General features: G+C 46.0%; 1 protein-coding gene across 1 annotated transcript in view; it reads right to left on the reverse strand.

Annotated features, from left to right (window-relative positions):
* Positions 1 to 15757, reverse strand: part of WDR88 (WD repeat domain 88) — a 56306-nt gene that overhangs the window by 22108 nt on the left and 18441 nt on the right. The window contains exons 3-6 of the mRNA XM_007101660.2: positions 7857 to 7945; positions 6729 to 6792; positions 4030 to 4168; positions 2509 to 2638 (exon numbers count right to left, since the gene is read on the reverse strand). Of these exons, the coding sequence (XP_007101722.2) occupies positions 2509 to 2638; positions 4030 to 4168; positions 6729 to 6792; positions 7857 to 7945 (422 nt within the window). The remainder of the gene's footprint in view (positions 1 to 2508; positions 2639 to 4029; positions 4169 to 6728; positions 6793 to 7856; positions 7946 to 15757) is intronic.

Raw genomic sequence — 15757 nt, forward strand, 5'->3', positions numbered from 1 at the left:
CAGATGAATGGATAAAGAAGTTGTGGCACATATATACAATGGAATATTACTCAGCCATAAAAAGAAATGAAATTGAGTTATTTGTAGTGAGGGGGATGGACGTAGAGTCTGTCATACAGAGTGAAGTAAGTCAGAAAGAGAAAAACAAATACCGTATGCTAACACATATATATGGAATCTAAAAAAAAAAAAAAAGGGCATGAAGAACCTAGGGGCAAGATGGGAATAAAGATGCAGACCTACTAGAGAATGGACTTGAGGACATGGGGAGGGGGAAGGGTAAGCTGGGACAAAGTGAGAGTGGCATGGACATATCTACACTACCAAATGTAAACTCCATAGCTAGTGGGAAGCAGCCGCATAGCACAGGGAGATCAGCTCGGTGCTTTGTGATCACCTAGAGGGGTGGGATAGGGAAGGTGGGAGGGAGGGAGACGCAAGAGGGAAGAGATATGGGGATATATGTATATGTATAGCTGATTCACTTTGGTATAAAGCAGAAACTAACACACCATTTAAAAGCAATTTTACTCCAATAAAGATGTTAAAAAAAAAAAACACCAAACATTATGTTAGATGAAATAAGCCAGACACAAAAGGACAAATAATGTATGATTCCATTCATATGCAATATGTAGTATAAGCAAATTCATAGAGGCAGAAAGTAGAATAGAGGTTACTAGGGGCTAGGGTTGGGGGGAGTGGGTACCGAGTTTCCATTTAGGTGATAAAAGGGTTTTGGAAATAGAAAGTGGTGGTGGTTGCACAATATTGTAAATGTGATGTCAGTGAAATAAATTTAAAATGGTTAAAATTCTATATTTTACCACAATTTTAAAAATAATAATGTAATATCCCCCAAACCACTGAATTGTACACTGGAAATGGGTGAGCTGTATGATGTGTATGAATTATATCTCAATAAAGCTGTTAAGGAAGGCAGCCAGCAGGCAGGAAAGAAGGGGGAAAAGTGATGGTTTCTGGGGAAACAATGGTTACGAGACAGGTAAGAGAGAGATTTTTCACTATATATCCTTTTCGTACCTTTTAAACTTTGCACTGTGTTGCATGCTTTACGTTTTCAAAAAGTAAATTACATATTTTTATTTTTTATTTATTATTATTATTTTTTTTTTGCGGTACGCGGGCCTCTCACTGTTGTGGCCTCTCCTGTTGCGTATTATTATTATTTTTTTTTTGCGGTACGCGGGCCTCTCACTGTTGTGGCCTCTCCCGTTGCGGAGCACAGGCTCCGGACGTGCAGGCTCAGCGGCCACGGCTCACGGGCCCAGCCGCTCCGCGTTATGTGGGATCTTCCGGGACCGGGGCACGAACCCGTGTCCCCTGCATCAGCAGGCGGGCTCTCAACCACTGTGCCACCAGGGAAGGCCAAATTACATATTTTTTAAAATAAAAAATTCGAGGTCCCTTGTTCAAAAATGAAGAATTTCAAGATATCAACGGCAGAGCATTACATCAAGTGTGAGCCTCTCTGTGTGTGGAGCCCTGTGTAACTTCAGAGGTTCATGCCATGAAGCCAGCCCTGTCCTCTAGCCCTGAGAATCCTTGTCTCTATATTTTCTCGCTAAAAGCTACATTTCCAGAAAATTCACAAATGTGGGTCAATCCAATATACCAACAGACATTTTCCTTAGCTCCCTTTCCACCCTCCTTGGGGAAACAAAGTGGAGTGGGTTGTGACACCCACAGCTGGAGCTGCGGCCGCCTCTGCTGCGTCACCCTCCTCACTGCCAGCACGGAGTAGGTCTAAGGAGCAGGGCAGGTGTCCCACGGCCCTGCCCGACCCCGGTGTCCACGGGAGTCACCTCTGGTAACAGAGCCCGTGCTGAGCGCCCACCATGCAGCCTGTGCTAAGGACCTTTGTGTGTTATCTCGTGCAGACCTCACCTGGGCTCAGTTTGCAGGTGAGGAAACTAAGGTCCAAGGTCATGCAGGATGAGAACCTGCACTCTCTTAACCCCAGGCCAGACCCGCAGGGGAAAGCCTGGTCCAGGCCGGCCGGGCTCGTAACTGAGCCGAGGGGACAGGGTGACAGGGCATGTGCACATTCTGGGATCCTGACCCCAAGGCCCGCTGGAGAGGACTGGCCACCCACCTGGTGCCGGTGGCCACAGACAAAGTGACCCTTGCAGGCCCGGGATTATCAGATCTTCCCATTTTACATGGGATGCTGGAAATCCACATTTTGGGGTGGGAGTGGGACACTGCACAATGTTTACCAGTGTTGGCTCACACTGAAATGAATGCATCTGAGGGCCGTCCCAGCCCACGGGCCACAGCTAGTGGTTTCCCCCTGCCTGTCTGTCCCCTTCCCTTTCTCCATCTCCAGCCTCCTCACAGCACCAGCAGACCATAGTTGGAGATGCCCCACATTGACACCAGCTGGGGAGCCAAAGGGGCACAGGCCGAATCCAGGAGGGCGTGAAGGGGGACTCCCACCCACCTCCCCGCTGCAGGATGCTGCCTGGCCTCCCAGGGCCTCCTCACTTGGTGATCGTGAGCAGCGTGGCCCTGGATGTCACATCCCAGATCTTGATGCTCCTGTCCAGGGAGACGGAAGCCACCTTCTGGCTGTCTGGGTCAAAGCAGCATGCTGTGACCGACATCCTGTGATGATCTGAGGCACAAGGAAAGTGACTCGTTACCGTGCGTTCCCTACTCTGGGCCACAGGTTCCAAGGGACGCAGAGGCTCACCCTGCTCCCTAGACAGCGACAATATTACAGAGATGCAACTCTGGTTTTCACAAGGGACTATGCACTCACACAAAGTGCCTGCTGTGAATCAGGTTTTGGACAAGGAGCACTGCCCCTTGCCCCCTGCCCCTGCCGCTGCCCCTGCAGAGCTCCCAGGTGGATGGGGAGACACCCTTGAGCAGGCAATGATCTGCAGCATATGCCATGGCTCCCAGCCAGCAGAAGGAAGCCTGGCCCAGCCCCGAGAGGTCGAGGAAGGGACCTAAAAGTTATCGAGGGAAGCAGGAAAGGAAGAGTGCTCTAGGCACAAGGAACAGCACGTGCCAAGGTCCGGCGTGGGGACAGAGCATGGAGGGGCATGGTGTGCAGCTAGAACTCCGAGCGTGAGGAGAGGTAGAGTGTGAGGTGATACATTAAGGAAATATGCAAGCTGTGGGGCAGTGCACCTATCACGGTTCCATGTTGATAAAAATACATTAAATGCATGTGGGAAGTAGTACTGTGTGTGTGCAAACACACACACACACACACACACACACACACACACACACACACATACACACACAGGAAGGCCACCCAGCAATGTACTGTTAATAATATGTACCTCCAGGGAGGAGTCCAAACAGGTACGGAAGCCTTGCACTTTTTACTTTACACACTTACTAATTTTTTTTTTTACAATGATTATGTATTTTTTAACCTTTTCTTTTGAGATAACTGTTAATTCACATGCAGTTGTAAGGAATAATACAGAGAGATCCCATCACCCAGTTTCCCCCAGTGATAACATCTCGCATAATCATTATATAGGATTACAACCGGGAAATTGACATGCGATGATTTTCTTTTCAGTAGATGCCATTCTGTTCTTTTTCTAATTGTCTGCATTTGTTTCTTTCTACATGACAATAATAATAATATTGCAAATCATCAGCATTGTAAAACACGACAATAAATACTTTACGTGCATTATTAATCATCATTGTGATAATTATTTTTATATTTAAAAATTACAGATCAAAATGTTAAGAAGGCTGGGACTCCACTCAATAAAGAATTGGGCTTTAAATGTCCACGTGAGGTTGGAGCAGAGCACTGCTTCATTTATTACAAGCACGAGACTGAACGGAAAATCCTTAAGCAGTCTTAGTTTTAACTGCCTGTGCATTTATCAATCAATGTCCCATCTTTAATGATGTGATTCATAGCATTACAGGTTCGCCAAATAAAGCAATCGAAAGTCACTGTCTGTCAAGTGACAAGTGGCTGTTACCACAGACAGAATAGAGCCGGGAGAGCCCACGCAAACTCACCTTTGATGTGGGACACGGTGGTGGTGTCTTCCGCGTCTGTTATACAGATTCCACGGTCCACATCCAAGCCTGAGACCACGTATTTACCATCGGGGGAAAACTTACAGGAGACTATGAAGGTTTCATGACGGAGCTTCCACTGAAATAGAGCAACAATTCAAAGGTTTTCTCTCTAGCCCAGCATTCCAGCAGGACTTTCTGAAATGTTCTCTCTATGTACTGTTCAGTATGCCAGCCACTGGCCACATGTGGCCATGGAGTACTTGTAGTAGGCTGGTGCAAATAAGGAACTGAATTTTTGTTTGTTTAGTTTTCATGAATTAATTTTTAATTAATAAATGTAATGAATGTGTGTCTAGGACAGATGAACAAGGATAGAGAGCACCCAGCAGAACTGGCAGCAAGGTTCTAGTAATGGCCGACTTTATTCTTTTTTTTTTGGCTGCACCAAGCGGCCTGTGGGATCTTAGCTCCCCGACCAGGGATCGGACCCGAGCCCTTGGCAGTGAAAGCACGGAGTCCTAACCACTGGACCGCCAGGGAATTCCCCCTGGCCAACTTTTTTCTTGTTCAGTTTGGTAAGTGTTTATTGAATGTCTGCCCTGTGGACAAGACCCTACAGCCTCAGCCCCTTGGGACGAAGAGCTACTCAACATATTTAGGAAAGGAGGATCTCTCTGTATGTTCTAAATTATGGTATTGCCATTGTGAAGGTTTTTAAATATGCCTACCAATTCTTTGATAGTCCTCCTTCCACAAGCTGGAGCTTAATTACCTGCCCCAAGAGTGTGGGCTCAACTTAGTGACTCATTTCTTTGAATACAATACGGCAGAAGGGATAGTGTATGACTAGGTCATAAAAGAAACCAGGGCTTTCTCCAAAGAAGACATACAGATGGCCAAAAGGCACATGAAAAGATGCTCAATGTCGTTAATTATTAGAGAAATGCAAGTCAAAACCATAATGAGGTATCACCTCACACTGTCCAGAACAGCCATCATCAGAATAATAAACGGAAAGGGTGTGGAGAAAAGGGAACCCTCTTACACTGTTGGTGGGAATGTAAATTGGTGCAGCCACTGTGGAGAACAGTACGGAGGTTCCTTTAAAAACTAAAAATAGAGTTACCATATGATCCAGCCATCCCACTCCTGGGCACATATCTGGAAAAGTTGAAAACCCTAATTCAAAAAGATACATGCACCCCAACGTTCATAGCAGAACTATTTACAATAGCCAAGACATGGAAGCAACCTAAAGTCCATTAACAGATGAATGGATAAAGAAGATGTGGTATAAATATACAATAGAATATTACTCAGCCATAAAAAAGAATGAATTATTGCCATTTGCAGCAACATGGTTGGACCTAGAAATTATTGTACTCAGTGAAGTAAGTCAGACAGAGGAAGACAAATATCACATGATACCACTTTTACGTGGAATCTAAAAAAAATGATACAAATGGACTTATTTAAAAACAAAATAGGGACTTCCTTGGTGGTCCAGTACTCCCAATGCAGGGGGCCCAGGAGGCTGGGGTTCGGATCCCCGGTCAGGGAACTAGATCCCACATGAGGCAACTTTGTTGCCACACGCAGCAACGAAGATCCCACATGCCGCAAGTAAGACCCGGTGCAGCCAACTAAATAAATTAGAAATAAGCATTTGGGAAAACGCTCAAAGTCAGGAGTAACTGATGCTCGTATATCTGCTAGTATATAGTGACACTATGTTGTCAACAAAATATACTTGCCCGTGTTCACATTTAACATGTGTATAGGAAAAGAGACACCAAGGTGTTAACTGTAATCTCTGGGAGTTGTTTTAAGGTTTCTGTGCTTGTTTTTTTGAACTTGGCTTATCTTGTCTTTCCAAAAGTTGTTTACAAAGAGTATAAATTGATCTTCACACCAGGAAGGAAGATTTTTTTTTAAGGAGAGAAAAGAGGTGGAAGGGAGAGAGGAGAGGTGATGAGAAGCTTCTGGGGGAAGGGCGATGGGGATGGGACAGGAGACCCTGAGGAGCCCCTGGAGCAGGGTCAGGGCTGCCTGGGTACCAGGCAGGAGAGAGAGGGGGATCTCGGGCCAGTTTGGATGGATGGATGGTGGTACCTTCTTAGATGGAGAACAGATTGGGAAGGGCCCAGAAGCCTCGTGCTTTGGCCACGTGTATGGCCTTTGTCCCAAGGCCTCAGCTCTGCTTCTTGCCCCATCAAAAGCAGACATCCCTAGGGGAGGGTCTCTTTTCCCATGCATTTCCCTCAGCCTGGAATGCCACCTCCCACCCCCACCTCCACTTCTTCCCTTCTTCCACATCCTCCCCATCCCTCAAACAGAGCCATCTTCTGCCTGCTTCAGAAAGCCTTCCTTCCCTGAAGCCCACCCTCCATCATTTTGGGTCCCTGAGAAAATTTTCCTTTCCTGAAAGATTGGCTACTCTTCACACTCCATGCCCAGCTCAAGGCCACTTAAGGCCCAGTCAAGACCCTGTGCTGTGAACTCTGCTGCGTGCACCACGGTGACCTCAACGGGAAGGAAATCCAAAAAAGAGGGGATATATGTATATGTATAACTGACTCACTTTGCTGTACAGTAGAAACTAACACAACATTGTAAAGCAACTATACTCCCATAAAAGTTAATTTTACAGAAAGACCCTGTGCTGTGGTGTCTCCACTAGGGCAAAGCATACGTACCAGCAGCTTGCCTGTTTCAAGGTCCCAAGCCCTCACTGTTTTGTCATAAGATGCTGCAATAATTCTGGAAATAAAATGACAACATAGGGTCTTAATGACCCAGATTATTATGCCTGTGGTTTCTATGAAAAAAAAAATAGGACATTTTTACAGAAAATGTCTATAGTTTAGGACCAAGATTGCAAATAATACCTGAATCTTCCTAAAGATGTTTCATGAGCCCCCCGGAGAACAGAGGTTCTCAGTGAAAACAGAGAGCCCCTAACACAGAAGGCACCACAGCACCATTCTCTTCCTTAATCCCTCAGTCACACAAATATGTTCTTTTATATCTGGGGCGTTAAAGGTATCATTTCTTCTGCTCTGTAATTGTCTTCTTCTAGAAGGAGCTACAACTCACAAGGATCAGTCACTTCTCTCTCTGGTCACTTGTCTATATTTTTACAGGAAAAGACTTTCATAGCTCCTCTCATTCTGAAATGCTTTCTTGTACATTTAGTAAGATAGTATAAGTGTACCCTTGTCTTCTTATATTGCATGTTTCTGTGACCATCTCTGTCCTCTATGTAAGATAAATTCCCATGAAACTTCAATTCCCACACTAGTTTTCACTAGTAGACTAATTTTGTAGCTGCTGCTCAGGATAAAAGTGAATCCACTTTAAAGCAAATCCCCTTTTAAAGGCCCGTCTCACATCTGTGTGAGGGGTAAATGCAAGTGCATCCCAGAGGCTGCCTCCCAGCCCTGACGCGCCCCAGGTGACAGCTTGGGCTTTTGCCTCTGCTTCCTGGGTCTCGGTTTCCCCTGTGAAATGAGGTCCTGGACTGAATCGCTAGTGAGCCTTGCAGCTGACCCAGTCCACAGGTGTGACTGCAGGAAATAGACTCCGTGAAGAACATTCAGACTGGCTTTAGCCACAAAAAATTTTGCCTTTTTAGCATTTTAAATTTTCACAGAGTTATCACATCTACTTGATTCTCACAGGAAAAGAACGGGAACCGTGAGACCCATATAAGGGAGTAAGTTTGGGTGTTTGCTTAAAAGACAGTGAACTGTCCCGGGCGTGCTGTGTGCTGGCCTGCTCTTTCCTCTCACTTTCCTGACCAGAGTAAAATGAGGGCAAGTCACCTTCTGCTGTCAGCCGTGACGCTGCATTCTAAAACAGGGGCTCCGGGCCCCGGCTCAAAATTCCGAACAATAGATCCATCCACGGCATCCTCAGATGAGCGAGAGAGAGGGGGAGAGGGCCAGAGGTCACTGAGGTGTCGGCTGAAGCTGTGATTGAGTTCAACATCAGCCCTAGGCTTGTCTGAGAACCTTGAGAACCTGATAACCTGAGAACCTTGTCCTATGACTCTCACCCAGCTCAGAGGGGCAAAAGGACTTCCCCTCCACTCCCAAAGCAGGAAGGACACCCTCGCCGGCAACCCCGTAAAACTCCCCCTCGATCCCACAGTGGCCGATGGAAACAGGCAGCTCTGAGGGCAGAGCTGCAAACAGGTAATTTTCTCATTCTCTACTGGCCAAAGAGGCGCCACAAAATCTAGCAAGATCTTTCAAGAACTTTTTAAAAGTTCCCACTGTTTGACCCAGCAATTCTATCCTGAGGGGTCTCTCTTAAGGAAATAATCTGAGTTGTGGCCAGACTTATGCATGAAAAGGGTTTGTCACGTGTTATAGGGGACAGACGGCAAACACACCGGCAACAGTCTGTGTCCACCTAAAGAGGGCAGTTAAAACAAATTTGAGCGCTCCCAACAGTGGGGCCCAAGCAACTCTGATCACGCTGAAGGGAGATAACTGCAGAATATGATGAGAACAGAGCAGGGTAATAACTGACAATATGCTGGGAACAATCGGGGTACCAAAGCGAAGGGTGCGTGCTGTGGCAGAGATAAAATACTTTCAGTGAGAAATGTGTCCACAGCTTTTCAGGATAAGCAGGGGTGGAAAGTCCCCTTGAAACAAATGTTATTAGTAAGACACTGAATTCATAGAAAGGCCTTGCACTGTTATATGAAATTATGGTGCCTGGTTGGGGGAGCTTTTGGCCTGACCAGGGCAGACCTGGGACAATTCTTCCTGATATGCAGAGACCACTTTGCATGAAGACCCCAAGCCTGCTGGGAGGCAAAGGACCCTGCGTCAGGGGTCCCCAAGACCACCCCCAGGATTGGTGATTCTCCAGGACTCACAGGACTCCAAATATAGTCGTGCTCACGGCTAAGATTTATTACAGCCAAAGGACACAAAGCAAAATCAGCAAAGGGGAGGGTACACGGGGTGAGGTCCAGAGGAAACCAGGCACTGCTGGCAAGAGTCTCTCTGTGTGGGTCACACGGGACATGCTTAATTCCTGCAGCAACGAGTTGTAACAACATGTGTGAGGTGCTGTCTACCAGGGAGACGCACCTGAACCTCGGGGCCCAGGTTTTTATAGGGGTCTGGTCACACAGACACTCTGCAGCATGCACCAAAATTCCAGACTCCCAGAAGGAGAGCCAGTGTACAGCATCAACCGCGTGGTTTGCACAAACCGTCCGTGAGCCCCCTTTATCACTTAGGGAAAGATTCATACGACTAGAGAACACTGTTTACCAGTCAAGTTCCCAGATGCCAGCCAAGGCCAGCCTTGCCAGTGGGCCTTTCCAAGGACAGCAGTCTCAGGCCTACTGTGCGAACTCTTTTCTGCACAGACCCAGTCCCCCAACCCCCGCTCCGTGAAACCTGAAACGGTGGGGCTGTGTTTGGGTGAACCCAGCAGGCCTTAACCGAAGCCCACCGACAGGAAGAGATCCCAAAGAGGAGTTCATGGGAGCAGGACACATTCAGGCTGGGGGCCCAGCACATGAGCCTCATGGCTTGGGAAGAAAGGGCTGGCTCTGACAGCCTGTGATCCAGCCTCCCTGGCTGGTGTGTTGCTCCAGGACAAACATTGTCCGGGAGCTAAGAAAATGATCATCGTGGGGCCTGAGGCTGAGGCCCACGGCAGTCTGTGCAGGGCCCCGGGCCGGTTAAAGGCAGCACTAGAATGGACAGTCCATGGGACTGTGCAGGTTCAGTGTTCAATAGTGCTGCCATATGGCCAAGAGGAGGAATAGCGACCATGGACGGATAACTCTCTTGGAAAATGTGCACAGTCATGAATGATTTGGCAGGAGATAGTCAATATATGGCAATACAAGCCAGATGTTGTTAGTGAATTCCAAAGACAGTGGAAATGCCTCTCTTTTGTAGTGAATGTTTCTTGCAATAAATGGGCCCATTGGCTAGGGGTGTGAGAAGACAAATAAAGACAGTTCCCCCTTCACCGGGCATTTGGAACCAGGAATTCTTTCTGTGGACTCAGATAATTTAAGGGGGGATGTCGGCTGGACTTTGAATGAATGGGGAGGAAGGGGTTCTAATAAGTGGTTAGAAACATAAAGGAGATGTGACAATATTTGTAGCAAGGTTACTGTGATTATATAAACAGTTTTTCTGTATGGTTTCCATTTCATAAATGTGGGTATACATGTGCAAACAGGAAATAGAAAAGCTACACGCCAACGTTTTCATGGTAGTTAAGTCAGGGTTCATGGAATGATGTGGTTTTTTTCTTCTTTGTGTCTTTATGTATTTTGGTGATAAAACCATATTACCTTCATAGTATGAGAAAAACTACCAGTGACTTTTTTTTTTTTTTTTTTTACAATGATTGGAAAGAGATGTACCCTATTAGAGAGAGACTGGGCACAGGACTAAGAATATTTTTTTTCTCAGCTTCTTCATACATTTATGGTCTTTCTAAATTATTCACAGTGATCTGCAGTTAGGGGAAAGGGACCTTTTTAAAAGATTAAGCCAGAAGTTTGGCTTTGGGTGGGTTGAGAGGAAGGACCGGAGATGGGAGATGATAAGAGTGGAGGAGAGAAGGGAGAGGCAAGGAGACATCTGCCCAAGATACTGTGACAGAGAAGGTGATGTGCAGGGTAGTGGCTTAGGCATCTCCTGAGGGAGGGCTCGCGCCACGAGCTGCCGCTGGGGCAGGGAGAGCCACGGGAGGAGCCAGGAGCAGAGAAAAAGATGGGGAAAAGAGAGCCAGGAGGGGGAAAGAGGACCATTGGAGGGGCAGCCAAGGCAGGGAGACCAGAGGACGAGTGATTCTGCAACTAGGGGTGGAGGTGTGAAGGAAAGCAGAGGGACGGAGGGGGCAGCTGTAGAAGGCGGTGGCAGGGGGTAGGGCTGTGAGCAGGTCAGCTATCGAGGACGCTTGGGCAGGCTGAAGTGACAGTGTCCTGGATGAGGCACGGAGTAGGTAGGGAGCAGGGCAAGTGAGGCTGCTGTGGGAGCCAAGGACATCTTGACGGATGGTCCCTAATCTTGGGACAACAAGAGAAAACAGGCAGATGTCCCCTTATAGACAGAAACCCCTGAGAGTCCTTCCACTGACTAAAAAGTGAGAAGAACATGAGAAGCATCTGAAGATGACAAAGCAAAATGCACACGTGGAAAGTCACCATTCCCCCTCCCCCTGGGTGATGACAAGCAGCAGAGACCCCCTCACCCCCAGGCCTTCTCAGTCATCCCAGAGGGTTGGGAAAGGGCTTAGCGTTCCCAGAGGAGGCAGTGGTTTTCCCAACAAGAAGATCATGGGGCTGGGTGGGGGGATGGGGGTTGGATAAGGGCCACAGAAGAGGAGACAGTGGATGTCTGTCGGGATCTGGTATGGGCCAGGCAGGCCCTGGGGTGGCCCCAGCACACAGCTGATCCTGTGAGGCCTGGGGAGGTTTAGGGAGGCCCAGGAGGTCATGTAAGCACCCAGGGTCAAACAGCTGGTAGGTCACTAACGTGGGGCCTGAACCACTTGGATGGTCCCCAAACCCTCCTGCCTAGTCTGCCTGGCTTGGTACCCGCCAAGACCCAGAAGATGCTCCTCCAAGGTGATCTGGAGGGTAAGGAGCTATCCTCCACCTAGTTACCCAAACCAGAACCCAGGAACCAGCCTTGACTCACTCCGTCCTGTCCTCCTCCTGCCCCTGAATACAGATAAGACAGCAAAACTCGGAACTGACTGTCCTTCCCAGTGGGCCCTGCCCCAGCCACACGGTCATCTGTGGCCCGGCCCCTGATGGCCATTGCCATCTCCCAGCCCTGCTCCCTCCTCACCCGCTCCTGAATGACCAGCAGTGCCCCCAGGCAGGCCCACTAGGGTCTGCTGGCTATGCCCAGAAGACTTTGGAAGAGTTCTTGGTGGCCACCTCTCTGTAACCTCATCTGACCATCACATCCCTGTTCCTTTGCCCCTGCTTCCTGCACCTTGTGGCACTGACCTGTGCTCAGGCCTACCTCTCCCAATCACCCTTCATGGACAGGTCCCAGGTCTGGCCACTTTTCTGTCCTCTTGTGATCACCTAGGCCTAGCCGTAATACCATCTCTGTGGATGGAACTGAATATTCCAAATGAGAAGGAGACCCAGAGAGATAACACAGCTCAGAGACCCCAGGTAGGTCTCAGGCACAGCCTCTAACAAAAGGTGGTGAGCTCCTGCTCCAGCGGTCTCCATCCCTGCTCCCACTGTTTCCAAATTAACAGGCTGACAGCAGCCACACTAACCTCACCTCTCTCTGGTGACTTGAAACTAGGGTGAGCCCTCACTTTGCTTCTTCTTCTTGCACTTTGCTCAGAAAGGTCTCTCCAAATCTTTGGGATCCTTGAATGTCTGGGAACTCAGTACTGGGGAACTCTCCACAAGAGGAGACATAAGCTTATGGGACGTTTTGGTTCCACCTAACACTGGGCCACCTACCCACAGCTTCACGGTGCAGTCATAGGAGCCACTGAGGACCTTTGTGTCATCCACACAGAAGTGACAGGAACTCACAATGTGCTGGTGTCCCCTCATAATTTTAAATGGGATCTGAAAAAAGGATAGACTGAATGAGTTCAGAAGGTTGCAGAATACCAGATCAATAGTTTAAAAATCAATAGTATTCCTACACACTTGCAATGAACAATCCAGAAAAAAAATTGAGAAGAAAATTGTATTTACAAAAGCATCAAAATAGGAATAAATTTAACCAAAAAAGTGTAACACTTATACTCTGAAAATTACAAAACATTGTTAAAATAAATTTTAAAAGACTTAAATAAATGGAAAAGCAACCCATGTTCATGGATTAGCAGACTTACTATTCTGATGAAAATACCCTCCAAAGTGATCTACAGATTCAACACCATCCCATCAAAATCCCAGCAGACCTCTTTTCTAAAATTGACAAGCTGATCCCGGTATCGGCGAGACAGCAGTGAGCGGTCCTGAAGAGAGATCTTAGTTCCCTGCCCAGGAACTGAACCTGGGCAGCTTGGATGAAAACCAGGAATCCTAGTCGCTAGACCACCAGGGGCTAGGGGCTAGATGCTAGAAGCAAAGTTCCCCTGGCCCTTGCCCCATTTGAAAAATGAATTTCTCAAAGAGGCAAAAATGGTAAAAACGGGTCCAAAGTTTATTATTAGAGACACAGCACAACAAGTGGGAGAGCACACAGAGAAACAGTTTGTTTATTTAAGACAGAAGCAAGGCAGAAATACACACCTGGAGAGAAAGACTGTGGGCATACTCCCTAATGAGGAAGAATGCAGTAAACAGGCGGTTAAATCATTTATATAGGGGCAGTTCTTCCACATCTTTGTTTACCTTTGGCCAACTTTCTTACTTCTTTTCCCACATCTGACTTGTTCTAGAACACTCCCCAACATGCGTGCACATCTTTTTGTCAAGATGGATTCCAGCGCAGAGGCTTGTGGAGGCTTGGCGTCACCTGTTATGGGGTGGTGGGCCCTCCTTTTTGACCCCCAAGGAGTCTTTCTGCACCTGTGCAGTCAGGGAGTTTTCCTTGACCTCAGGAGTGGTCATCTTGTCTCTTTACTCCAGCAGAGCTCAGCTCCTGCCATTAACCTCGTCCTTGGAGTGTCCAGGGAAAACAAAGCTTCGATTGTACTCCACTTGACAAAAACCAGCTGTTCAGCCCAGGGGCCCATCTACCTCCTACCTCAATCCTAAAATTTATACAGAAACTCAAGGGAAGCAGAATAGCCAAAAAAATCTTGTAAAGGAACAAAGGTAGAGGTCTCACAATTTCCAACTTCAAAACAATTTTCAAAACATACAAAGAGACAGTAATCAAGACAGTGTAGTACTAGCATAAGGATAGACATATAGATGGATGAAATAGAACTAAGAATCCAGAAATAAGCACTCATATTTTTGGTCACTTGATTTTCAACAAGTGTGCCAAGATAATTAAAAAGGGAAAGAAAAATCTTTTCGACAAATTGTGCTGGGACAAGTGAATATCCACATGCAAAAGAATGAAGTTGGACCCTTACCTCATACCATATACAAAAATTAACTCAAAATGGATCAAAGACCTAAATGTGAGAGCTAAAATTACAAGCCTCTTAGAAGAAAACATGGGTGTAAATCTTTGTGAATTTGCATTAGTCAATGGTTTCTTAGATATGACAACAAAAGCACAAGTAGCAGCAGCAACAACAACAACGATAAACTGGACGTTATCAAAATAAAAAACTTTTGTGCTTCAAAAGACACCATCAAGGAAGTGAAAAACAACCCATAGATGGAAGAACATTTTTGCAAATCATATACCAGGTAAGGGACTTGTATCTAGAATACGTAAAACACTCTTAAAACTCAACAATAAAGAAACAAACAATCCAATTTTAAAATAGGCAAATGATTTGAATAGGCATTTCTCCAAAAAAGATATATAAATAATCTATAAGCACTTGGAAACGTGCTCAACATCTTAAGCCATTAGGGAAATGTAAATCAAAACCATATTGTATGAAGAGAGTAAGTCCTAAAAGTTCTCATCACAAGGAAAAAAATATTATCTATTTCTTTCATGTTGTATCTATATGAGATGACGGATGTTCACTAAACCTATTATGGTAATCATTTCATGATGTATGTAAGTCAAAACATTATGTTGTACACCTTAAGCTTATGCAGTACTGTATGTCAATTATACCTCGATAAAACTGGGGGAAAAAAGACATTCGATTATAGTACCTAAATATAAAAAACAGAACAAACCAAACAAAGAAACATACTGAGATACCACTTCATACCTAGTTGAATGTCTGTAATCAAAAAATCAGACAATAACAAGAGAAATCGGAACTCTCATATAGGGCTGGTGTGAATGTACAATCGTGCAGCCACTTTGGAAAATAGTTCAGCAATTCCTCAAAATTTAAACATATGTGTTAACTTATGATCCAGCAACTTTACTCCTAGGTTTTTACCTAAGAAAAATGAAACCAAATGTCCACATAAAAACTTGAACACGGGCATTCATAGAAATATTATTCATAATAATCAAAAATTGGAAACACCACACACCTATGGTCAATTAATCTTCAACAAAGGAGGCAAGAATATACAATGGAGAAAAAACATTCTCTTCAGCAAGTGGCGTGGGGAAGCTGGACAGCTACATGTAAAACAACGAAGTTAGACCACTCCCTCACACCATACGCAAAAAATAAACTCAAAATGGCTTAAAGATTTAAATATAAGACATGACAGCATAAAACTCATAGAAGAGAACATAGGCAAAACATTCTCTGACGTAAATCAGAGCAATGTTTTCTTAGGTCAGACTCCCAAGGCAAAAGAAGTAAAAGCAAAAATAACCAAATAGGACCTAATCAAACTTATAAGTTTTTGCACAGCAAAGAAAACCATAAACAAAATGAAAAGACAACCTATGGAGGAGGAGAAAATATTTGCAAACGAAGCTGCAACTGACAAGAACTTAATTTCCAAAATATACAAACAGCTCACACGACTCAACAACAACAACAAAACAAACAGCCCAATCAAAAAAAGGGGCAGAGGGCTTCCCTGGTGGCGCAGTGGTTGAGAGTCTGCCTGCCGATGCAGGGGACACGGGTTCGTGCCCCGGTCCGGGAAGATCCCACATGCCGCAGAGCAGCTAGGCCCGTGAGCCATGGCTGCCGA

The sequence above is a fragment of the Physeter macrocephalus genome, chromosome 17, assembly GCF_002837175.3.
Source record: "Physeter macrocephalus isolate SW-GA chromosome 17, ASM283717v5, whole genome shotgun sequence".
Lineage (NCBI taxonomy): Eukaryota > Metazoa > Chordata > Mammalia > Artiodactyla > Physeteridae > Physeter > Physeter macrocephalus.